At 44.6% G+C, this 26581-nt stretch overlaps 1 protein-coding gene across 3 annotated transcripts in view; it reads left to right on the top strand.

Annotated features, from left to right (window-relative positions):
* The window catches only part of DAB1 (DAB adaptor protein 1), a 414727-nt gene that overhangs the window by 374282 nt on the left and 13864 nt on the right, over positions 1-26581 (top strand). For all 3 annotated transcript variants that reach the window (XM_057744820.1, XM_057744802.1, XM_057744811.1), the window contains exons 8-13: positions 7604-7654; positions 7746-7793; positions 12115-12177; positions 14454-14562; positions 22092-22640; positions 26307-26434. In XM_057744820.1, the coding sequence (XP_057600803.1) occupies positions 7604-7654; positions 7746-7793; positions 12115-12177; positions 14454-14562; positions 22092-22640; positions 26307-26434 (948 nt within the window). The remainder of the gene's footprint in view (positions 1-7603; positions 7655-7745; positions 7794-12114; positions 12178-14453; positions 14563-22091; positions 22641-26306; positions 26435-26581) is intronic.

Raw genomic sequence — 26581 nt, 5'->3', positions numbered from 1 at the left:
TATTCAGTCCCCTGTGCTATACAGTAGGTCCTTGTTGATTATCTATTTTATATATAGCAGTGTGTATGTTAATCCCAAACTCCTAATTTATCCCTACCCCCCATGTTTCCCCTTTGGTAACCGTAACTTTGTTTTTGAAGTCTGTGAGTCTATCTCTGTTTTATAAATAAGTTCATTTGTATTGTACTTTTAGATTCTACTTATGTGTTATCATATGATATCTATCTTTGACTTACTTCACTTACTATGATTATCTCTAGGTCCATCCATGTTGCTGCAAATGACATGATTTCATTCTTTTTTACGGCTGAGTGATATTCCATTGTGTATGTGTATGACATCTTCTTTACCCAGTCCTCCTTCAGTGGGCATTTAGATTGCTTCCATGTCTTGTGAAAGCTGCTGTTTCTAACATCCCTCTTGCCACTCCCCCTCCATGCCTCTCCCACAAACATCAAATACCTCACTTCAAAAGCATCTGCTGTTTTCACATTGCAAGCACATTGCTTTTCTTGACCTGAAATTAAAGTTGGGAAGCTCAAGAATCCAGAGTCAGAGTCCTCAGCCACAGCTGCCCCTGTTCATTCACATGAGCCCAGTCTGGTCAACCTAGCACCCTGACCTTCGTCTAAGGAGTCTACCTGTCTCATGCCCCTGAGGAAAGCAACAGTAAATTCCTTTAACCACCAGTCTCCATCCCAGCTCTCTTCTTACGTGTTAAGAAAGGCCATTTTGGGCTTCCTAGGTGGCGCAGTGGTTAAAAATCCGCCTGCCAATGCAGAGGTCACGGGTTCGATCCCAGCTCCAGGAAGATCCCACATGCTGCGGAGCAACTAAGCCTGTGTGCCCCCCCCCAAAAAAAAAAAAAAAGAAAGGCCATTTTATCCTAAATATCCATTGATGGATGAATGGGTAAAGAAAATGCGGTGTATATATATATATATATATATATATATATATATATACATAGAGTGGAATAGTATTCAGCCCTGAAAAAGAAGTATATCCTTGCTTATGTGACAACCTGGCTGAACCTTGATGACATTATGCTGCAGGAAATAAGCCAGTAACAGAAAGGCAAATACTACAGGATACTGCCACATGAGGTCCATAAAGTAGTCAAACACATAGAATCAGAGAGTAGAATGGTGGTTGCCAGGGACTGGGGGAGAGGGAAGTGGGGAGATGCTATTTAATTGGTATAAAGTTTGTGATGCAAGAAGATTAAGTCCTAGAGATTGTGCCTACAGTTAACAATACTGTATACTAAAATTTGTTAAGAAGATAGATCTCATATTGCGTTCTTACCACAATAAAAAAAAATGGGGGAAAACGGAGGCTGTTTTAAGGACTAACTTCGTTTTTAGGAAGTTGGATGTAAATATTTCATTGTCCTAGGGATTAGCAGATATATTACACTTGTGTGCACTTCAAGGGAAGATGTAACTTCCATTGTGAGGTCTAAGCATTTCCTTCCATCCTCTAACCTTCTAGACAACGTTTCGGACCCTCCTAAAATGGTAGCTGGCACAAGGAGGGCTATTAACTGCTAAAATGCAGCCCAACTTTGAGTAGTTAGAGGCAACCTCTCAGTCATTACAAGGGCAAGTCCGCAAAGCAGCACCAATTCCTCTGTTAGATCAAGGCATTAAGTCCAGCAAGACCACCTGAGCCCCAGATACCAGTCAGCTGGGGCATTTTGGCCTTAAAGGGGGTTCCATTCTGTTGGAATGATGGTGAGGCTCCGTGGATTTGCACTTGAAATCCATTAAAGGAATCTTAACTTTCTTCAAAAAACAAACCAACCCCAAAAAACAAAAACCACCAGTATCTGGCTCTGCATTAGCCCAGGCAATGACAAAACTTACATCTAGAAGAAGTCTGCTGTTGTCTTGGGGTTTTTTTAAAGAACTTTTATTAAGATATAATTAACATACAATAAGCTGCATATAAAGTGTACAATTTGATATTTTTCTTATTAGTAATGTATATATGACAATCCCAATCTCCCAATTCATCCCACTCCATCTTCCAGTTCATCCCACCCCAACCCCCCCCCCCACTTTCCCCCCCTTGGTGTCCGTCTGTTTGTTCTCTACATCTGTGTCTCTGTTTCTGCCTTGCAAACCGGTTGATCTGTACCATTTTTCTATATTCTGCATATATATGTTAATATACGATATTTCTTTTTCTCTTTCTGACTTACTTCACTCTGTATGACAGTCTCTAGGTCCATCCATGTCTCTACAAATGTCCCAATTTCATTCCTTTTTATGGTTGAGTAATATTCCATTGTTTATATGTACCACATCTTCTTTATCCATTCATCTGTTGATAGACATTTAGGTTGCTTCCATGACCTGGCTATTGTAAACAGTGTTGCAATGAACATTGGGGTGCATGTGTTTTTTTGAATTATGGTTTTCTCTGGCTATGTGCCCAGTAGTGGGATTGCTGGCTCATATGGTAATTCTATTTTTAGTTTTTTCAAGGAACCTCCATAATGTTCTCCATAGTGGCTGTACCAGTTTACATTCCCACCAACAGTGCAAGAGGGTTCCCTTTTCTCCACACCCTCTCCAGCGTTTACTGTTTGTAGATATTCTGATGATGCCCATTCTAACCGGTGTGAGGAGATGCCTCATTGGAGTTTTGATTTGCATTTCTCTAAGAAGTCTGCTGTTTTTGCAAATTGAATTTGATTTCATAGTACTGTCTAGACATAGCAAAGAATTGAACTCCCCCATAGAAACTTTCCAGTCAATACAAAGGTAGGATATTCTTTAAAAGAAGAGACTATATAAGGAAGGAATAAGTCTAGTATTTAGAAAGCACCCAGTCAGCTGAAGTTTTTCTTATTTTTAATATCTATTATCTAGAGCTTAGCTCTCCAAAACAGTAGCCACTGATCACATGTGAAATTAATTAAAACTAAATAAAATTTAAAATGCAATTCATCAGTCAGCCATATTTGAAGTACTCAGTAGCCATGAGTAGCCACTGGCCACCATATTGGAAGTGCAGGTGTAGACCTTTCCATCATCACAGGAAATTCTGTTGGACAGTGCTACTCTTGGGAGAAATCATTTATTAACATCACATTTTCTACTCCCCATCTCAACTACCCCTCCCCACTCCTCACCCCGCCTACCCTGCCACTTTGCCCTTCAGTTACCAAGCAGGGATTTTCCTGTTCTTCTCTGCCAAGAAGCAAGAAAGTGGCTGTTTACTCTTGACTAAAGGTGACAGAGAGCGTAAACCCCTAGACACCCCGATGGGAATTAGTCTTCATTAGCATGTGTCTTCATTGTTAAATCACTCACCAGGGAAAGGCACGGGCATTCAAGTGCCTGGAATCACTAGGTGCGTTAATAGTCCCCACCTTGGTGCAGCTGCAGATCACTTAAGTTAATCCATTTCTCCTGAGCTTTCTAAATGGATAATTGAATTCATTCTTTTGCAGCATCGGCTTGGGTTCTGAGTTGAGATCGCGATGCCTGTGCCCTCCCTGTCCCACTCCTGTCCCACCTCTACGCTAGAATGACTGTATATCCTGGCTCTGCTGTGAACTTCAAGAGAGCACGGACCATGAATTATTCATCTTTGTATCTACAATGCCCAGTCATGACACAGTGTGTGGAAAGCACCCACTGAATATTTGTTGAAGAAATGAATTAATCAATTACATAATCAATCAAGATGCCTTCAGTTTTCCCAGTAGGATTTTCACTAATTATTCCAACAGAGAGTTCATTCCCCAGCACAGTGATTCACAAGTCTGGCTGCCTATTAGATCACCTGGGGAGCTTTTAGAACCTGCTGATGCCAGGACCCCACCCCAGACCAACAGAATCCAAATCTCAGTTGGCGAGGCTCAGGCATGTGTAGTTTTGTAAAAGCTGCCCCAGAGGATTACATCGTGCAGCCAGGGGTGAGACCCACTGCAGCTTTCTTATTTGGCAGCCATAAATAAGTCTTCATCCTTTTAACGTGTTCACCCCAGGTCCCATCTCATCCACTCACTTTTGCCACAGGAGTAACATGAATCTGGTCTTAAGAGTTCCCTTCCTCAGTTATGGGACAATAATAGTGTCCCACTGCTCCAAAGAGATTATGGGAAAATAAACTCCCTGTGAAAGCTTTATTTCAATCTCTTAATGACGGTTCAGGCTAGAACTGTATTGAAACAACCCAAGAGAATCTCTTCCTTTAAATCCTCACTGGAAGTTTAAGTTGTGAGTAAATTGGATTGTCATATTGAGTTTTTAAAAGCAGAATACAAAGCTGCATGCATGCCATGATTGTGTGAGAAATATATCTCGTAAGGGGGACGGAAGACTTGAAGGTAAATGAGCAAAAACTCTAGTAGTAATTGTGGGTAAAGCAGGAACTGGGGATGCAGGGAAACTAGGGAATAGGTTCCAGGTTCTGCCCGTGAGAGTCAACTGAGAGAAAGTACACTGGCTGGAGTGGTCTCCCCACTGGCTGGCTGAAATGCCCTGAGTGTTACTAAAGGTTGCCCCAGGCGGGAGGAAGGAACTCCAATAAATGACGGAGCCAGGATCAAAACAGGAAGGTAACCACAAGCACCAGGTACAAAGGGTACAGATGGGAAGATGCTCAGGCTAGACTGTAGCCAGAAGAGAAGAGAGGGAGAAGATGGCGTCAGAGTGGACTGAGGGTTCAGGACTAAGGCCAGGAGGTGTTGGGCATCCTTTTACACAGGGTCTGGTCTGTGCTCTCAAGTGGGGATGGTTTCTAAAGAGGGGCTTCCCACAAGATTTTTTTTCTTCTGTCTTTTTCTATCATATAGTAATAGCTGCCTAAAATTAAAAAATGTGTGCCTGTGCATTGCAAAACTGAGCCAAAAGAAATAGGATGAGAAGATCCTAATAATAGCTACGATTTTTTAAGCATCTCTGTATGCCAAACACCAAACAAAACATTGCATACACATCTTAATTAATCCTCTCCATAAACCTGAGATGATGTTATCATTAGCATCCCCACTCTGAAGATGAGAAAACCGAGGCTCACTGACTCGTTCAGGGTCACACAGCCAGCACGGAGAACAGCCAGGATTCAGTCCATATCTGTGTGACTCCGAACAGATGCATTTGCTCTCACGTCCGGACCAATCTCCGTCCGAATTTATGGAAATCGCCTCCTCACACCCCAGCCCCACCCCTCACCAAAGGTCCCCTCTTCTGTCACCAGGAAAGCGACAGACTCACACCAGTGCTGGCTATCCTCACACATTTTCATTATATGGTTGGGGTTTTATGAGACTCTACCACTGGCTGTTTTTCAAATTTATTTAATTCATCCATCATGCTCTGAAGCCATTTGCTTTTTTATATTGGACAGATGTAATGAGATTTTGGACACTAAAAAATGTTTTTATTAAAAGTTATGACCCAGAGCTAGTTGGTAGGGGCTGTGCCATAAATCCCTGCAAGTGTGAGAATTTATAAAGGATGTAGTGACATGACCTTAACCTTTCAGGCCACACCATAGGTTACAGGATCACTTAGACTAATAATAATAATAACTATTATTATTATTATTATTTATGTGGTTATCTGATGTCCTTCCTCCTCCTCTCTCAGCCACTGTTAACTCCTCCTGGTGGGAGCAGGTGGTTGATGGTGATTTGCTGGTGTCTGGCCTGAAGGCTCTGTTGTGGTGGGCACAGGCGCGTGGGTTCTCCTCCTCGGCTCTGCAACCCTGTAACTGGGGCTGAGTGACGTACAGTCATGTTTGCTACAGACAGAAAGTGATCACAGCTGACGGTCTCTCCACTCCCCCATGGCCAACTGGAAGCTCTCCTCAAAATTTGGAAATGATGCATTTCTGTTCAAGCATAATAACTCCAGTTTAATGTCAATATTTCAGATTTATATTAATGTTACATTGCTTGGAAGTCACCCAAATTAGCTTGGATGTATAGACCAAAACATGGGCATTCAAAATATATGTGTATCTATAGAGATGTTTTACATACTACCTCTAATATGTATTAATGTTGTGACTTTATTAAATTAACATTTGTTAAGTAAAGCCCTGGGGTGTCGGATGGTGAGCCAGGGTTCAACAAAAGACCACCAGGGAATGGAAATAGAGACGTTTATTACTTGCAGTTCCTGGAGGAAGGGCCAGGCGGGGAGGTCAGGGCAGGACCTGGGCCACTTGCCTTTATTAGGGTTCCTGGCCTGAGGCCGGATTGGTTAATTTAAACCAAGAAGAGAAGGGTTTTGTAAGTGTCAAAGGCATCTTATCTAAGGGGTACATAAAGGAAGGCCCTGGGAGGCTGGGGCGAGGGTGCTGCTAGGATGGTCATATCAGGAACTGACATTTACTTGTGACTTGCAGGCTGTTATCTAGGGCCTGCCTCACTGGAGAGGCTGGTGTCAGTTTAAGGCTCCTGCAGGCTGTTTGGCCGCAGCAAATGGATGCTGAGGCAGCAATATTATGGAGTGGTTTAGCAAAGCTCTCAACAATTATAAGCAGCAAAATAAAAAATTAGCAAAACAATTAGATTTGGTCAACTGCCAGCTATTTTTTTTTTTATAAATTTATTTATTTTATTGGCTGTGTTGGGTCTTTTTTGCTGTGCGTGGGCTTTCTTTTAGTTGCCGTGAGTGGGGGCTACTCTTCGTTGTGGTGCGCGGGCTCCTTATTGCCATGGCTTCTCTTGCTGCGAAGCACGGGCTCTAGGCACATGGGCTTCAGTAGTTGCAGCACATGGGCTCAATAGTTGTGGCTCATGGGCTCTGAAGCACAGGCTCAATAGTTGTGGCGTACAGGCTTAGTTGCTCCATGGCACGTGGGATCTTCCTGGATCAGGGATCGAACCCGTGTCCCCTGCATTGGCAGGCGGATTCTTAACCACTGCGCCACCTAGGAAGCCCCAACTGCCAGCTATTTTTAATAGCATGCATTCGTTTATGTATTTTCAAGCCTGGTCCCCTGTGATCTGCTGGGGATTCAGGAACAAATGCATCGTGGTCCCTGCTTCAGGAAGTTCACCATGTAATGGGCACAGGTGATGCGCTGCTGCTCTCAGAGGATGGTTTTCAGCTCAGGGGACCAAGGGAAGCTTCGTGGAAAAGGTGACCTTTTAGCTAGATTTGAGGAATTGGGTAAGTTTTGAGCTTGCAGGGCTGAGAAGAGCATTTCAAGCAGAAAAGGCCACATGCGCAAAGGCACTTAGAAAAACAGCTGTTCCCAGACTGCTCCAAGGGTTAAGTTTGGCTGAAGCACATGATAACACTTCCCTTCTAAAACAAAAAGCTCATGGGTAAACATCATGCTCTTATCTGCTGCCCCTGTTGAGACTGGCCTAGTCAGGTCTGTAATTTCAGGAAAATGGACTTTAAAATTACAAGCTCCCCATTGCTTGTATTTCCTAGTCAGGCTCATGTTTGATCATCTGTTTATGCTGGGAGCTTATTCTAGAGTTTTCACAGTACGTTGGCAACCCCTCCTGCCTCCTGAGACCACGGGTGTGTAAACCATAGATACTGTCATCATTAAACTCATAAATCCATGTCATTTGTATGTCTTTCACTTCATCCTCATTCATCATCCCTTACGCTTTCAGAATGGTGGTGCACTTGAGGATTTTGAAGAGCGGTTTGCCGCGGCCACCCCGGTAAGCGCGAGAGGGCCCGGGCTGATTAACTGTTTCATGTCATTGTCCCATTGCTCATTCCATGCTCATAAGTCGTGCCTTGTGGTTACAGAACAGAAACCTGCCGATGGACTTTGATGAGATTTTTGAGGCAACAAAGGTAAGACCTCCAGGCTCTTGTGAAATGAGGTTTGTCCTGCCTCCTGCAGGAATGGCAGATGCTCGGCTCTCCTCCAGTGCCTGCCTATCCTAGCATTCATGGGAGACTCCTCGTGGGCCCCGTGATGAGGGAAAATAGTAGGAGTGTGTGTACGTGTGTGTACATGTATGTGTGTGTGTGTGTGTGAGAGAGTGTGTGTGTTGGAGAGGACGTGACACCCCTTCATCTCATTCAACAAATATTCTTCAATCTCCTGACATGTCTCGTGCATTCTTATAGATGCTAGAGATGCAGTAGAGAGGAAGACACAACCCCTATCCTCAGGGAGCCCTAAGTATAACACAGTGTGACATTGCATAGCATAGGAGAGGATAGAGTGGTGTCGATAGAGAAGGGTAGGGTAGAGGAGCCTAGTGTAGTGTAGTATAACATGGGAGAATGGGGATTCAGACACGTAAACAGGATGTGCTCAGTGCACCCGTAGAGACAAAAGCCAGGCGAGGCTGCTATTTGGTCGGCATAGCCTGGAGGAGGTGTACTGGTTTGCAGCCAGTGTTTATTCAGATTGGTTAATACACAGGCTGGTGAATGTTGTCACCTTTGAGTACAGGGCATTTGGGAAGTCTCTAGGACAGGAGTTCTCAACCTGGGCTGCCAATTAGAATCACCTTGAGAGTTTTTAAATTTTCAGTTACTTAACTGTACCTCAAACCAACTAATTCAGAACCTCGAGGGGTGGGAAACACGCATCCGTATTTTCCCTTATGTACATCAAGGCTGACAACCACTGATCTAAGAGTCTCTCAGAGCTGTTTGGGGCAGTGGAATGAGGTACAAATTGAGTTAGGAAACACTCGGTAGAGGGGGTTGGGCTGGAATAAAGTCCTCTAATCTGTGTCCTGGAGGATGTGTGGGAAAGGCAACGGGAGAGGGAATGAGTGTCCTAGGTCAGAGAAGGAGCATGTGCAAAGGCCCTGAGGTGACCCCTCCTTTCATGACCCTGGGTGCTTCTCTCCTTCATAACACTGCCCTGATTGTGTCTGCAGGTCTGTCTTCCCATAGAACCAGCTGCTCATGAGACTCAAAACAGGAACGTGCCTTACTCATCCCTGTGTCCCCTGCTCTTGGCACAGTAGCTGATGTACAGTAGGGGCTACATACGTGCCCTAAACGAAGGAGCACCTGCTGTCAAGACAGGAGTGGGCCTCTGTGAATGTGTCTTGGGAGTCAGTCAAGGACATCTCTGCCTTCATCAATGGTGCTTTCAGAACTTCTCTGGGGAAGGGGTCTAGGAGTCTAGTTGCAATGGGCTTGCTGAAAGAAGGACCAGGGGACTAATCGTGAGAGGGTTGTACAGCACTCCAGATATTACTGGAAAAACTATCACTTGTTCATATCAAAGAATGGCTGGGGAGAGGGAGGGGACAGGCCTGATGGAGATACTGAGGGGCTCCCCCCTTGACAGCCAAGCTCCTCTTTAACCGCTTCACTGGCCTTGGCAGCTTCCAGGGTCACTCTGCTTACCCTGGAGGATGCCCAGGGCCTAAAGAAGGGGCAGAATCTGCCATCAACAACCATGTCTCTGGGGCAGAATCTGCATCAACAACCATGTCTCTACCTGAATACACCTGAAGGGCCAGGAATGGGAAGGTGAGGAGGAATCTCGAGCTGACTTGGAGATGACTTCTTCAGACAGATGTGCATCATGGCAGGACTCATAGGAGCCCTGGCTTCTGGTTAGAGACTGTTGTGGGGCTGGACTTCCACATGAAGGAAGGATAACTAGGGCTCGGTAAAGGGATCGGTGGATAACAAGATGCTGGCTGGTCTGTAGGTCAGGCCCAGCTTCTTTTAGCTGACCTATCAAAGGCAAGTCACTTAACCTCCAGGCCTCTTTTAGCTCATCTGCAAGCTAGAGCGATGCCTGGGCTGCTGACTTCGCAGGGCCCAGGGGGCGTCCAACGTGATAATAATGTATTGGAAGATGCGTTGTAAACTATGAAGTGTTTTACAAATGTGAATGGTTAGTTTTATTCTCATGAGGCCATTAAAGTGATTAATTATGACAATATTATCAGATGGAACATGGCTTATTAAGTTACAAATAAAAGGACTAGAGTTAACATGAGGAGAGGGGCTGTGAAAATAGATATTAGTCCAGATTCTCAATCACATATGGTTATTAGAATTATTTTTAATTTTATGGCCTAAGAATCCCCTTTTTCTATAAAATTTAATTAACTCAAGGTTCTATTTAAGCAGCAAATCCAATGGAATGAAATAATCTATGTTTTATGCCTCCGCATGTTTTTTCTCGTTTAATCCTTGAGTGGAAATCATCTGGCGAGAGGAAAGTCTGTAGCTCAAGAATGAAAGTTATTTTAAAAGTTGTGCTTAAGGAGAAAATTAGCCAGTAAATTATATTTATGATGTTAGTAAAAGTGTGCCATGAGTTCAACACATTTGAAATGTAAATTGTATGACTTAATTATTAACTTCATTTTAATATTTTCCTACCACTGAAAATGGTCGTGGGCCATTTGCAAAGCATTTCGTTTCAAGGGCCAGGAAGCCCAGAAGCTTCCTATGAGCGGATTAAATAGAATTATGCCTTTTGTGGGTTTGGGAGAGAGCCTGAGGACTGGCATCGTTTCACCAAATAATGTAAAATATTGTTCACGTGCTAAAGAAGCCTTCTGGAGACAAGCAGAGTTTAGGATCTACATCTGTGGATCGTCCTCACCGGACTGTAAGCTCCCTGCAGGCTGGGACTTGGCATTTCTCATTGTTATGTTCTGAGCACCCAGTACAGTGCCTGACACCTCACAGTTGTCCAATGTGTACAAAAAAAACCCATATTATATAGCTGGGAAGGAAATGAATATGTATAGGGCCTTATTGTGTGCCAAGCACCGTTCCTTCAATTTGAAAGCTTAAGGGGAAGAGTTGAAAGTGAGTTAACCAGGCTAAACTGTCTGCCTTTCAGCAAAAAGAATCTTTTGTGCCTTTTTCATCAGGCTTACCCAAACCTTGAAATCCTGCTAGTAGTATTGTCAATAAATCTGCAAAAGAGGTTTTATCATCTCCAGTGTCTAGGTAAGGGAAAAGTGGCTGTGAGGAGTTGCAGAGGTTGGCAGTGGTGGAACTCGAATACATCCCTGAGGATGGGACTCTTCCCAGGCCCAGAGCTCACACATGTGTCGGTAGCAGAGAATGTTCCTTTCTTTGTGTGAATCGTGGAGATCCCGCCTTGCCTGGTTACAACAGATTTCGAGGGCAGGGGTCCTGCCCGGCAGACAGGCAGACTCTCCCCATCCTTTCAGCTGGGCAGTGTTTTTAGGGTCCCCTGATTAGAAACTATCAATTACAATCCAAAGATGAGCAGAAGGTATGTTTTTAGGCAGTGGGCAGATTTGCACAAATCACATGATTGTATACTTTAACTCAGGCCATTTGATTCCCGGCCATAGACTCCCTACAGACTCTGAAGCTGGAAGTGTATGCAGATTAATTTCTAAATGTACCTTAAAGGGCCTCTCCCACTGCTCTGGCTGGCCTTGCTCAGACACCGTCGTATGATGGATGGGAATATAGTCGATACAGTGTCTGCAGTGATGGAGCTCCTCGGAGTGATTAATAGTATATATACTGGGCTGTTTTTGATGCCCTTCCTGGTATTAAATGATATGTTTTCTTCTCCAACTACATTTTCTATCCTAAACATGGATTCTTTCAGGGACTGTCATTTGACTGCCCGCTCTATACGCAGAAAATTCATGTCCTGACCTGGGTGACCTTGAGGTGACCTCTATGAGACTCAGTTTATTCATCTGTAAAAATGGGGATGACGATTCATACCTCTCAGGGTCAGTGTTATGGGGAGCATTTACTGAGAAGTGGCCATGAAGTGGTGACTCGCTGTGCTTGGTACATGAAAGGCATTTTGTACATGTGGATACACTCATGAAAGAAAAGCAAATGGTAAGATAGCCTCTTGCCTTTGTCTCCTGGAGAAGACAGACAGTGTTGGCACTGGACAGTAAATATGTGTAAAGTGGTATTATTATTGGTTACACAAAGTGGCTAAGCCCAGATCTGCTTGAACAAGCCCCGATAAACAACCAGACATACGGAAGCAATAAGTGATTCTGTCTGCATCCGAGATGTTGTCTTGGGATAAGTATCACAATGACCAACTGGGTTTATTGTTTATACAGTCATGATGAAAAAGAGAAACGTGTGTCCTCAAATCATATTTCTTTAGCATTGCTCACAGCATCAGCTCTCCTGTGGTTACATCATTATCTTTTTGTCTTTTCAGGCTGTGACCCAATTAGAACTTTTTGGGGACATGTCCACCCCTCCTGATATAACCTCTCCCCCCGTAAGTATGCACTGCCCTCGGAGCCCTGCATCTCTTTCCTTTCCTTCTTCAGTCGCGTGGTGACAAAAATATGGGCTTTGGGTAAAAGAGGCTGCTGGTAGATTTCAACTCGGACTCTTTCAAGCTGTGTGATTTGAGCAAATTAGCAATTCTAAACCTCAATTTCCTCTGCTATTTTTTAAAAAGGAATTATGATACATGCTCTGTTTTGAGAAATAAATGAGACCATGCATCAGCAATTACAGGCTGTCACTGGGGTGCTTGCTGCTCTGCTGGGCAGTGGAAAGAGACAGGAACGGGATGTGGTCCCTGCCTGCAAGGAGCACATGGTCTAGCTGGGAATATGGGTAAGAAACTCCACAGGACAGCGGACACGATGAGGCATTTGTCATCTCCTACCCAGAACCCTCACAGCCGGATGGTCAGCCCAGTAAAGGAAGCATGTTCTTCCCCCGTATCTTTCTGCCCTTTCCTTTCTCATTTCCTTCTTTTCCTTCCTCTCTCCCTCTTTTCGTTTCCTCCTCCCTTCCCACCTGCGTGCTGGCTTTGCTGAGCTTCTCATGAAGCTTTGGATTCCCAGTTCTAGTTTCAGCCACGGTATCTCAGTCATTGCTTGCGCTGGGGCAGAGATTGCGGGGAGCCCTCACTTGGAAATGAAAAGGAAAAAAACAGAAAGAATGAAAACCGAAGCAAAATAGAATGCCAGTGCTTTGAGAACTGGAGGCATTCAGAGGCAACCCTGCAGCCACTGCAAAGAAAAGAGCCGAGCTGGCCCCTCTGGCTCCTCCCCTGCCCACTCCCCGGAGGTGGGCGGAGAGCAGTCAGCCGCAGCTGCACCAGCTGAAGCTGCTGGGAGGGGGCGGCTCCTCTGGGCACTGTGCAGTTGCACAAACCCAGGGATGGTGCTGTGGTTCATTGGCGAGGTACGCCTTGTGAAGAAAAGGCCGTAACCTCACCACTGAGGACAGATGGCACGAGAGCACCTGCTGCCCACAGCTGCCGCAAGGGAATCTAGGCACAGCTGCCCTACTCCTGACACCTGGTGCCCAGAGCAGCCCTGAAGGAGGGGACAGCGGCCCCTGTCTCCAGGGAAGCTGGACAGTCCAGCAAGTCTTTCTCTCCTCCATCCCAGGGGGACCAGCTACATCTCTGAACCATGGGGTCACAAAGCTAGAAAGGGCTGGAGAGATCTTCTAACCTTACCCCTTCGTTTTACAGATGAGCAAACTGAGTTCCAGAGAGGGCATGTGACTCACCCAAGGTCACAGCGGAGAAAAGAGAACAGCACTGATTGTGTTGTACAGTGCTTAACACGGTGGCTCGTGGCTGTGTTTCTGGCCCTGAACCCAAGTGCCGTCCAAATGGGTATTTAAAAATCTCAGAGCAGTGCCATGCCTCCTGCAAGCGGCTAGTCTAAAAATAGCCTCGTCTAATTGCCATGGTTTCAGGATTAATTGCTTGCTCCAATCTATTCCAAGGGGGAAAAATAAGGATATTGTGGCATCGAATAGGCATACTCTGTAGGCACAAGGCTCCTGTAAAGGGGTGCGGGCCTTTAAAAAAAAAAAAAAAACAGTTACTCATGTTTTTATCTCAGCAGCCTCACCTTACCCACCAGTTCATGCATCAGACCTTTCTGGAATCCCAGCATGGGCCAGGCTTTAGAGTGTGCTGGAACATCATTTTTTATCATCTTCTTGAGAACATTTGCTTCTTTTTGCAAGTGAAGGTTCAGGCAGGATTCTGGGAGGCGCCAGGACCCAAGCGTCTCTGTTCTGCTTGCTAATCTTCATTTGTTTACTTAGCCCCTTTTTATTGGCCATGTATGAAGTGACAGCCTTGAGCTTGGTGTGCGCTAGGTCCTGAGTGAGGGTATGTCAATTTGGATTGACCACCTTTAAAGGGTGAAAGCCAGATATTATGGGATAATTCGAGGGCCTGGAACCACTCCCAAACGGTAGGGCTCAAACTAAATGGTTGTGATCCTGGCCAGCATTTGCTGAGCACCTACTGTGTGCCTCTGCACGCTACTGAGTGATTTAAAGGCATGATCTCATTGAAGCCTCTTTGCAGTTCTAGGGATAGCTATTGTTTTTCCCATTTTATAGTCTTTATAACCAGCTCATGGTCCGCTTGCCACAGTAAGTGGTGCAGACTGGGGCTTGCTTCTGCAGCACTGCCCCCCTTAATTCCTGTGCCCGCTGCCTCCCGTCCTGATCAGCACTAGAGGCTCTCCTAGGAGCCTCTCATAACGCCTGCCCCTCTCTGTCTCACAGACTCCTGCAACTCCAGGTGATGCCTTTATCCCGTCTTCATCTCAGACACTTCCGGCGAGTGCAGATATGTTTGGTTCTGTACCTTTTGGCACTGCTGCTGTACCCTCAGGTAAGCCCTCTTCCTCTTCCTTTGCCCTCCACCCACCAAGGAAGAGAAAGGGTTGACTGAACCACCTGCCAGATTATGCCAGACACCTGTGGGACCACCATTCTCTTCTCGTGACTCTTCAGGTGACGTTGAGAAGCTGCCATGGGCGGGGGGTAATGTGTTTACAAAGCTCTGGGATGCTGCAGGCTGGGAAGCAAGTCATGTCTTGCACCTGAAAGGTCAGCATTCCAGATGTATAGCTTTGGGGAGCTTGCTACACACACAGCCATGCAAATCAGTGCAAATCCTGATTTGTACTGTCCAGCTCAGCCAGATGGAGGGAAGGTGGGGGCAGGGTGAGTCCATGCTCTGCAGACTGCTTGAGATCTGATAGAAGAGATGTGCCTTATTGGTGGAGGCTGAAAGAAGGGGAGGTTCCCCATACAAAGGGGAACACCTAGGAGACAGAACAAACTGCTAACAGTTCATTGTAATGGGGCTGTTCATGATTTAGAGTATTTGTTCTATATTCCAAACATTCTTTAAAATATGTATATAATATATACTTTCACAACAGGGTAAATATATATATATATATATATAGTAACTGTTACAGGTGCAAATTGCTAGGGTCTGAGGCATCTTGTATCCATGGCATCAGGCACTCCATGTAGCCAGTCCACTCTACGTGGACACGGCCAAAGGTGGTATTAGTTCTGCTTTTTGCATATGTGGAAACCTTAAAGACTTTTTTTTTTTTAACTACGTATTTGAAATCTGTGGCTTTATCTTTCTTTTTCTACTTTATATAAATGACAGAGTTTGAATACAAATTTCTTGCATTTTTCTGTAAATAATTAATTACATAGTGTTAGAAACAAATTCTTGCCACCAAATATAAACCTTGCTGTTATTCAAAGTGAAATTAAAAATTCACACTCCGTTCCAAAATAGTTATTCCTCATGAACTGAGGGATCATTTTGAACTTCTAGGAGCAACAGAGGTTGGTAGCCACTGGGTCTGTCTTACAGTTGCACATCTATAGATAGCCTAGAAATGTCTTTAATTGCTACGCTTCCCAATCAAGTCTGTTTTACCCACTCCTCAAGTGGAATAGTGGCAATGACTAGTTTTCTTTACCTAAAATTGGATATTAAAGTGTCCTTGGAATAGTGTCATAGAATCCGTCATTTTAAATAAGAATAACAGTTTTTCAGAAATGCCCTACCTTCCTGTGCCATCAGCCTTGTACCCAGAATAACCACGCTTTGTTCCCATTATCTGATGGCACCAAACCTGCTCATTTGTAGGTGTGCTCCTTCCACAGAGATTCACTCAGGACTCACTGTGGGCCAGATCGTCCTGTTCTAGGTGTCTGGGGTGTGTTGATGAGTACAACAGACACAGACCCCTGGCTGCAGAGAGCTTACTTTCTGTTGGGGAGATGGATAACAACATAAAAATGAGTAACTTAACATAAGCTGTTAGAAAATGATACATGGTATGGACAGAAGGAAGTGTGGAGCAGGGCAGATGTGAACGGAGGTTGTGGTCAGGAGGAGGGGTGTATGTGAATGTGTGATGTGAGCCGGGACGGTGTCGTGGTCAAGAATACTCCAGACGAGGAATGACCAGGTCCCTCCCAGTCTCCAGCCCCTTCTCTGTAAGTGAGCAGGGCTGGGAGCAATTCCGGCCCTAATGTTTGACTAAAAGGCCTGAGGACCTGCCTGCACTGCCCGGGGCCCTCTGCCCAATCAGGGCCAGGTGAGGGCTCTGAAGGCCTGAATTTTACAGTCTTGCTACTTGACCAGCCATGTTGCAAACTGTGGACGAACCACGTCTGCATATTCAGATTCTATTTTGTCACCTGCTTTAAAAAAAAAAAAAAAAAAAAAAAGAAAAGAAAAAAAATCTTGATAGATTACCTCCAAGATTTCCATTTTTAGCACATAAGTCTAAAATTAATTTCAGTTAGCGTATTTTTGCTTTCTTACTCTACTTCAGCTACGCTGAGAAACAAACCTGGGCTTCAGCCGGTGTTAAACTATCTGCCTTCTTCCTCCCTTAACTGGCCTTAAAAATCTCTGCAGCTACTGAATCTCCATCTCCCTGTTCCTAATTGCCCAGCCAGTGATGGGGAGATGGTGAAATGACCTGGGGTGTGCAGCACGATGAACAGGCTGGGTCTGAACTCTGGCTCAGCCATTTATTTAGAAGCTTTAGACTCCTGGGCAAACTACTTAACCTGTCAGAGTGAGAGTTTCTTCATTTTTATAACAGAATGTAAAATAATACTTACCTTGCAATAATATCATGAGAATTAAATGAGAAAATAAAGTCAAGTGTCTCTGAAAAATGCTGGCGCGTTGTAAATGTTTTGTGTGGAAAATGCTATTATTATTATTATTACTCTGACGTCTAAAGTAGAAGAAAATGTGTCTTGTTCTTACCTGTATTTTTTTCCTTTGCCTTCTTGGGGTGTTTTCTTAAAAAATGCATGTAATAAAGTTTAGGTCTCTGACCTCCTGACTGCACATGGCAGAGCTGGCCTGAAGGGCTTGGAGAATATAGTCTGTATAAATTCAGACCTTGCCACTAACCAGCTGTGTGACACTCAGCTACATCACTTAGGAGCCTCAGGGAACTTATCTGTAAAATGGGGATGATAATTCCACCTCATAGAGCTGTTCCTGAGTTAATACATGTAGTAAACCATTTAAAACACTGCCTGGCAGTGTTTACATAAGTAAGCACTCCCTAAAAGTCCTCCGCCCTACTCATGGTGAGGGGTGGGGGGGCGGTGGCTAGCTCTGCTACTACCCTCTCTGTGTAGCCACAGTCTCAAACCTACCCCTCCTGAAGCTGTCTGTTCCTTATATGCATATTAAAGAAATATTGATAACAGCTACCCCAGAGGCTTGTTGCAAGGATCAACTTCACCAAAATGTGAGCTCTTCTAGGGCAAGGATTTTTTTTTTTTAACTGTCTTATTCTTCACTGCATCTCCAGAGACAAACAGTGCTTGCCACCCAGAAGGGCTATTTTTGAACAAATGAATCAAATTGTAATGTAGATAAGAGGTACTATACAAGTTCTACATATGTATGTTGGAGGAATCCTTTAGTTTTCAGTGTTTTCTTATATTTTAGTCTGCTTTTCTTTTTTTTTTTTTTTTTTTTTTTTTAAATAATAAGGGTATCCCCAGGTACCAGCATCTGGTTATAAACTGCAATTTTCAACACTGTTAAAAATCTAACTGCAAGGCAGTAATGCAGGTGGTTCCTTTCACTGCACAGAGAGGAGATTTATGATTGATCTGAACTTCGTAGCATAAACAGATGCTCCTTGGCACCTCCTCTCTCCGCTGTTGAATGTTAACGAGTAAACAGTTACTAAGCTGTTAAGTGGCTGCAGGGGAAGCCACCCGGCGGCTTCCCATGTCCGGCGCTAGTGCAGCCCTGCCACTGAGACGCCCCATCAGGGATGCACAATGCCGTGTGGCCAGAGAGCCTCCGCTCCCAGGTCTGGGGAAAGCCCCCACTGCAGGGATCCTCCCCCCAGGAAAAGCAAGTGAGACCTGCAAGTTCCCAAACATGATACCCAATTACCCTTGCTGTCTTTTTTTTTTTCCTTTGAATATTGTACTTTGGTCTGAAGCAGATGGCATGAAGCCAGGGAGACATGCTAATAGCTCTCTCCAGAAAAGTGTGCACAGCCCATCTGTTGGCTCCTTGTGGAAAAAAGGAAAAAAAAAACAACAACAGGGCGGGGGGAAGCCTGCCACCAGCAGTAGACTGACTCCTCAGAGATCGTGGCACTTACGGATGCTGGAGTTTAATTGGACACTTAGAAAAATGCAGTGAAGGCATTTATTCCACTGTGACTCATTCACCTCTACCTAGAGCCTTTCTCCAGCCTCAAGAATTTATGGAGCAACAGATATGTGCCCAGAACTGTGCTAGACACAGATGGGGGAGAGAAAGAAATAAAAGGTTCCTACTAGCAGAGGCTTTCTAGTCTAGTGAGGGAAGATAGAATCACCGGGCAATTCCAACGTAGTGGGACAAACGCCATAATGGAGGTGAACACAGGGGACTGTGCACACCCAGAGGAGAGCCAACTGAGTATAGAGGACAGAGGTGATGCTGAACCAAGTCTCAAAGAGCAAATGAAGGACAGGCACACGAAGAAGAAGTAGGGAAGGCTTTCCAGGTGGATGGAGCAGCAGAGATGAGAGAGCAGCTTGTGTTGTTTGCAACTGCTGCAGGAAAGGGTGCCTGTGGGAGAGCAAGTGGAAAATGGGGGTGACGAGGTGGAAAGAAACGGACCCCAAAAGCCCCAAAGTGAAGCTAAGGCATCTGAGCGTCATACTGAAGGTAATGAAGCACTGTACAGCTGACCCTTGAACAACACGGACCTGAACTGCAAGGACCCACTTATACGCGGATGTTTTTCAATGATTTCTACAGTAGCCCTCTATATGGTCTGTGGTTGGTTGATCCTGTGGCTGCAGAACCAGGCGTGTGGAAGGCCGACTATGAATTACACGTGGATTTTCCACGGCTCGGGGGTCAACGCCCCTAACTTGTGCATTGCTCAAGGATCAACCATATTTGTATTTTAGAACCGTCCTCTGGTGGCAGTGAGGAGGGTGGAATGGAAGCCAAGCAAAAAAAAAAAAAATATATATATATATATATATATCTGGCTGGAGGCTGAAGGCTTCCATGCATTCACCAAAACAGACATCAGGGTTGGTGTGGTGGAAAGATCCCTGGGCAGGTCTTCACCCTGTCAGACCCAGGGCCCCTTTTTCTATAACAAGGATTTGTGATGTCTCCTTTAATATTTTGAAATGAAACTCATAGAGAACATAATGTACCTGCATGGTTTTTCAAAAATCAGTATAATGTCCTAACGTAATATAAAGAAGAAATAAAAGAAAGCTAATTTATAATAACAAGGTATGTATTTCAGTAAGGAAATGCCCAGGTACAACCACACTAGAAAACATACTAAGTGGTCAGGTACCTGTACCTATAACTAGAATCACCACAGGTTCAGACCAACCAGAACAGAAATGTCATGCTGCCTCCAATGCCATGATCAGGGACCGTGATTTTCCGGCTTCATGAACAACTCTTGACTGTGTTCCAAATGAAACAAAATACTGTCTTTCCTCAATGTACACAATTCTTACCTTCCTGAAAAATTAAGTGCATTAAAACTGTACAAAGAAACTTTGAATTTCATCGTGATTCAAAGTCCAGTCTACACTCAAATAATCACAAACAGAATGCAGACAATTCTTTGTCATGCATGCCTTCTCCCACGTTATAGGAGGTCTAGTGTCAATGCTCCTGGCCCCTTAAATGTCAGTACTGTCCCCGCACCAAGTTATCATGACAACCAAAACACAACCCAGGAGTTTCCTGATCATCCCCTAGGAGGCAGTAGCACTCCCACTGAGAACCATTGAACCCCATCAAAGTCAAACAGAAAATAAGAAAAAAAAAGTTGCAGAATTCTTAGTCTGCTGGTACGGTCAAGGCACTGCATCATTCTATGATAGGGACAAGGTAAGCAAGTTTCAAGTTGAAATGTCAGCAACCCATGCCTCTTCACCCCTCTCATTTCTGTGCACTAGGACCAAGGTGATCTGATACGGATACTGTCTGTTGTGTTTGTTGCCACTCCTGTCTCGTTCCATAGAAGTATTTGACGCTATTAGATTAATCAGCAGGAAGCCGGTGTGTCTGTGTCTACCCCTCTGGAGCCTCCTCTGACCTTGGAAGGAAATGGACTGGCTTTGAAAGTTGGCTCCATCCCTTTTGAATCAATTGAAGGGCAGGTGGATCTGAGGCTACAGCAAGAGTGAGGCAGCCCTGGCATGATTTCTCTGGGCTCGCCAGGGTTACTGACGCAACCCAGGACATGCCCAGTGTCCCCACCCTGCCTGTCTTCCCTTTGGAAGTTGCTAGGTACCCTGAACCCGCCCTCTTTCCTGCTCTCACTGTTCTGTACCTGCAAATTCCTTCTGACTGCCATAAAAATGCTTATTTTGAGAGGCGAGTCTTCACCCTCTACTCTGCCTGGACTGCTCGTCTATCTCTGGGCTTGATTGCACCCTGAGAAGGGTGGGAAACCCCTGGAAGGACATGGGAGTCTTCTGCAGGCCCACAGTGAGCTAAAACATTCGATGGCTAGACCAGCTTTATGAACTATGCTAGGATCAGAAGTTGGTCTTGGCCATCTGGGTGAGGCAGTGTGGGGCAGTGGAAAGAACACTGGCTTTGGGGACAAATGACCTCAGTTCATATCCTGATCCCAGGTGTGTCAGCTGTGTGACTCTGAATGAGATACCTATCCTCTCTGAGCACCAATCTCCTTATCCCTCAAATGGAGATAATGGTACGGACCCTGCAGGGATTTTGTGGAGATGTGAAGCACCTAATACTGTACCTAGCATGTTGTAAGCATTTAATAAGTGGAAATTATTATTCTTTCTATTATTATGGTACGGACTGTCACCCGTGCTTCTTTTAAAATGATTAGATCTCATCTGAAAGGAATAATATAGCAAAAATTATGGTGACATGTGAATACACCCTCTGGAGTTTTGCAGTGCCCAACGTATGCCACTGTATGAAGTGGTCCTGAGTAGATACTAACCTACATTTGTTTTAATCTCTAAAATTGGCACAATAATAATATGTAATAAAACCTAGAGCTACCTTTTATTGCATGTCTGTTACATGTCAAGGAAGGTATTAAGTACTTTCTAGGCTCTGATTCAAATTATACTCACATTTACTCAGTGTTCATTCTGTGTCAGTTGTAGTACTCCATACCTTAAAGAATCTCGATCAATCTTTAAATTAATCCAGTGAAACAGAAGGTATTTTCTGCCCATTTTACAGATAAGGAGGGGCTTAGAGAGCTTCTTAAGCTCTCCCCAAATTCCACAGGTAAGAAGTGGCGGTCTGAATTTTAACCTTTGCCTCTAAAACTGCAACATTTTGATTCTTAATCATTTTGCCCACTGCTTCGATGCCGAGAAGGAAGCTGTTATAACCTGGCTTTACAACAAAGCCTTAGACTCTTAGAGAGCTGAAGCAGTTGGGAATGCCCTACGTCTAGCAAGAAGCGGAGGCAAGGTTCAAACCCAGGTGTGCCTGGTTTCCGGCGCTCTGCCCTTCCTTTCCATTGAGACACACTGGTTCCTGAGGCTGTGTGATGTCAGAAACTTTAAGAATCATAAGAACTTTAAGAACTATAACAGTATTATTATTAACCCCTGGATACCTGCCTGGCGTGCTTCCTCACTGTATTCTAGTTTCTGCTTACGAATCATCTCCTTAGAGCAGGTTTCCCTGATCATGGCTCTAGAAGGCAGACTCCAGGAGAGCAGGGACCTCTGTCTTACTCGCCTTTGCATCCTAGCACACAGCCTGACACTTAGTAGCTGCTCGGTCCCTTTCTGCCCATCACTTGACTCCCTGAATGATTCTTTCCCAAGGCGCCTGACTCTTCTTTCTCCCCCTCGCAGGTTATGTTGCAATGGGCGCTGTCCTCCCATCCTTCTGGGGCCAGCAGCCCCTTGTCCAACAGCAGATCGCCATGGGTGCTCAGCCACCAGTCGCTCAGGTGATGCCGGGGGCTCAGCCCATCGCATGGGGCCAGCCGGGTCTCTTCCCTGCCACTCAGCAGCCCTGGCCCACCGTGGCCGGGCAGTTTCCGCCAGCCGCCTTCATGCCCACACAAACTGTTATGCCTTTGCCAGCTGCCATGTTCCAAGGTCCCCTCACCCCCCTTGCAACCGTCCCAGCCACGGGTGACTCCGCCAGGTCAAGTCCACAGACCGACAAGCCCAGGCAGAAAATGGGGAAAGAAATGTTTAAGGATTTCCAAATGGCCCAGCCTCCGCCCGTGCCCTCCCGCAAGCCCGACCAGCCCTCCCTCACCTGCACCTCAGAGGCCTTCTCCAGTTACTTCAACAAAGTCGGGGTGGCACAGGATACGGACGACTGTGATGACTTTGACATCTCCCAGTTGAATTTGACGCCTGTGACTTCTACCACTCCATCCACCAACTCACGTGAGTGCCCTTCTTGGGAGACATACCCCCCCGGGAGAGATTGATGCCTTGTTTCTGGAGGCAGGAAAATCACCTCAGTAGCCTTCAGCGGGCCTCTTTGTTTATTTTGCTACTACTACTAAGAACAATAGCCTCCCATTATTAGGTGTCAGTTATACGCACCTTCCCCACGTGCTGTATATTTGTTATTTCTCTACTCCTAACAGTGCTTATGGCAAGTTTTGTTAGACCTGTTTGACAGATAATGAAAGTGAGATTCGAAGACAAAGGAAACAGACAAAAGGGTAGAATTGGATACAAGCCTGTTATTTTTCTAGCATGTCCCTCTGGCTCCTGTTTTTGCTCATGTGCTCATTTGTTCCATTTATATATATCCCAGCTCTGACATATAGATTTCGGTATGGCTTATTGAACTAAAAATGAAAAGCATACGTGCATGTAAAAAGTGTTAGGAACAAGGATAAAAAATTAGAATAGAAAACTAAGATCAGGAGAAAACTCAGGCCAGAGATAGAGCAGCCATAAGGGCTCCTACAACTGGTAGAATGTCAGCCAGGGTTTGGCTCAAAGCTTCGGGTGGTCAAAGAAGAAAAAAAAGAAAAAAAGATCGTATAACAGAAAGGTCTGGACTGAGAATCCAGAGAGTGGCTTGATTACTTACTAGGTTTGTGCGAATGGGCAAGTCATTTTATTTCTTTGAGTCTCAATTTCCTCATCTGTCTTAGGCTAAGGGTCATACAAAGGATTCAGTGGTACATGTACTAAAACATCGTATCCGTCACAGAGTTGGAAGTATTTTTATGGTCATTGTTATGGCATACCCAGTGGGTTTGTGCAGAGTCCTGGACTGGGGTTCTAACCCTGCCTTCTCTACCCCAAGCTTTGTCTTTGGGCAAGTGTGTGACTTCTCTTAACCTCAGCTATGTCTTAGGTACAATAAGTGAGCTGGCTTCAGTAGCTGTGTGCCTTGTCCTGGTTCTGGCATTCAGCGATTCTACCCCAGCTCACTTTTCTACTGCCAGCATCTGGAAAACCAGCACTGTGCAGCCAATCAGAATCTAGATACTCTTGGGCACACGGGTGCCTGGTCGACACCATCCAGGGAAGGTGTCTGGTTATCCAGCCTGTGCCTTGACAATTGATAACGGGAAAGAAAAGACTGATGAAACAGTGAGGCTGGTGTTTCCATTACTGTCACAGATGATACGCATCACTACTTAGCCAATACCGAGAATTGTCAAAAAAATCTAATGTTAACACAATTAGATAATGTCACTTCAGCCAGGTTCGGGATGCTGTTCTGAAAATGAACCTCTTCTATGGGTATAAACAACCTACTTCCTCTCAGGCCATATGATCTACATGGTGGAGGCATCCCTGTTCACTCCAACTCACAGGGTTTCAATGAAGAAGCATGAATAAAAAATGAAATGCCAAAGAAATGACAGCCATGCATAAAAAAAGCAAGCATCTTTTGAAAACAAGTGCCTCTCTTTCAAGGGGCTTATGTGCCAGCTATATATGAAAGAAGGAAGTTTAAGTTCTTTGAGGACAGGGAATAGTCTTAATCCTCCTGGTGGTGCTACACTTCTCATGATGCGCGTGTGGTGTCTGGCACGTGGGAGGTATTTTGGAACAAACGTAGAGAATGAAGGAACAAAACAAAGGTTACTCAGTAACTCCTGGGTTCCAGAGCAGGGCTTTGCAGCCTTGGTGCTTTTGAGACCTGGGGCCAGATAATTCTTTGTTGTGGGAGGCTGTCCTGTAGACTGTAGACTGTTCAGCAGCATCCCTGGTTTCTACCCGCTAGAGGCCTGCTAGCACACATCCTCTTCCCCTAGCCATGATGACCAAAAATGGCTCTAGATAGTGCCAAATGTACCTTGGGAGTGAAATTGTCCCAGATGGAGAACTGCTGTTGTAGAGTGCAGAGGTATTCTATAAAACCTTCTAAAGGTTAAGGCACGTGCGTAAATAAGCTTCAAGTTTTGCATCCCACTGTTTGCATCTAATAAGTATGAGCAGGATACCTCTCAGAATCGGCAGCTCAGTCAGGGTTCTCAGCCATCACTAAGCAAGAAACCATGTCAAACAGTTCAGATTCCAATTACACTAATCGTTATTAAGCGTCTACCACATATCAAGGTGTTTCATATAGCTTATCTCATTTAAACCCACTGTAACTGGTTTGTTCTATAAGCATCTCATGAAACAAAATAGACTTCCTTTTAAATTTAAAAAAAAAAACAGTTTATTTTAAAGAAAATGAGTGCAACCTATCTTTATATCCTCTTATCCATCAGCATCACCTTTCAAATGTTTTGAGTGGAGTGGAACCAAAAGTACACCTCAAATAGAAATAGAAATGCATAGTGGGCTGGACTCTGTCACATTTGTGTTCAGTTCCAGGGCTCCTGCTTCATAGTTGTGTTAATTCTAAGAAAGGCACTTCAGTTTCATCATCAGAAAAAGACAGTAGGTACAATAGCATCTTGCAGGGTTTACATTAGAGGGTGTAAGGAGTACAAAGTGCCTAGCACCGTGTCTAGCTCACTGGCAGACAATAAACAGCATCATCGTTCTAAAGAGATGTTCTTCAGGGCAAAAGCAGTTCACCAAGTTTTATAGTCACTCACTGTGTGATAAGCAGCCAGGTTTTGTAAATTCTGGGCTGTAATGGCAGGGAGGCCTTATCAATGGTTTTTGAAATTCAGCTGCTAAATCAAGCCACACCCTCCCTCCTTTGGGGCTGAGCCAGTGCTGGGTATTTTCAATGCCAAGTTAGAAATTATTGAAAAGAAAAAAAGATTTATTGAAAGGAAAGCAGTTTCTAGTGGCATGCTTATTATAAACCTCTGAGATAAAGGAGACAAGGAAACTGTGGGAAGGTTAGGACAGAAAATGCAGATCCTTATGGAACAAGGAAAAAAGTGCCAGCTGTGAAGTTGCCATCGGCTACTTCCATTTTCCCACATCACTAAGACACTCCTTATTCAGCACGTGTTTATCAAATACCTACTATGTGCCAGGATACAAAGCCTGCTTCTACCACTTGCCAAGTCTGTGGCCTTGAGCAATATTAGCAACCTTCACTTTCCTTATCTGTAAAAGTGGGAGAACCCCTATCTCGAAGAAGCTTTATGTGGATTAGCGATATTGCCTGTAAATTATCTGATGGCTTGTGACACATAGAAGGTACTCAATAAATGCATATCACTCCTCTTCTCTATTTATTCTTATTGAAATAATCGTATGAAGTTAGAAAGAGAGAAGAAAGAAAACCAGAGTCCAGCAGGTGTCAGCTTAAGTCTGCAGAAACACAGATTTTCTGATTCAGTTGGTGTATCTAGCGTGGGGTCCAAGAATTTGTATTACTAACAAGTTCCCAGATGTGACTGATGCTGCTGGTCCAGGGACCATCCCTTGAGGACCACTGCCTCACACATCCCTGTGGACCAGCTCCTTCCTAACTATCAAGTACGTGAGAGGACAAGATAAATAGGTACAGAGGAGATGTTAAACTGTTCAATCGATTTGACTTGTGATAGGAAGAGAAGTCCTGGGGTTTGACTCAAATATAACCAGATCCCTGAGGTTTCTGTGGGGTATTAACAGTTGCCGCTGGACACTTAGGATGTTTTCTCTTTTTACATGGTCTCTGTTTAGCTCCAACCCCAGCCCCGAGACAGAGCTCTCCATCCAAATCATCTGCATCCCATGCCAGTGATCCGACTACTGATGACATCTTCGAAGAGGGCTTTGAAAGTCCCAGCAAAAGCGAAGAGCAAGAAGCTGTAAGTGACCTGTTTGTTCTTTCTGTTTTTTTTTTTTTCTTCAGTTTAAAACCTCTGTATCTGAAATGGACAATGCATGAGGAAACCTATGTAGAAAAGAATGCTGGCTCAGACTCTTAAGTTCTAAAGGGGTGACTGAATGCACTT

This window comes from Hippopotamus amphibius, chromosome 1, assembly GCF_030028045.1.
Source record: "Hippopotamus amphibius kiboko isolate mHipAmp2 chromosome 1, mHipAmp2.hap2, whole genome shotgun sequence".
Classification (NCBI taxonomy): domain Eukaryota; kingdom Metazoa; phylum Chordata; class Mammalia; order Artiodactyla; family Hippopotamidae; genus Hippopotamus; species Hippopotamus amphibius.
Note: the sequence above shows the minus strand (reverse complement) of the source record. Positions and strands in the feature narration are given on the sequence as shown.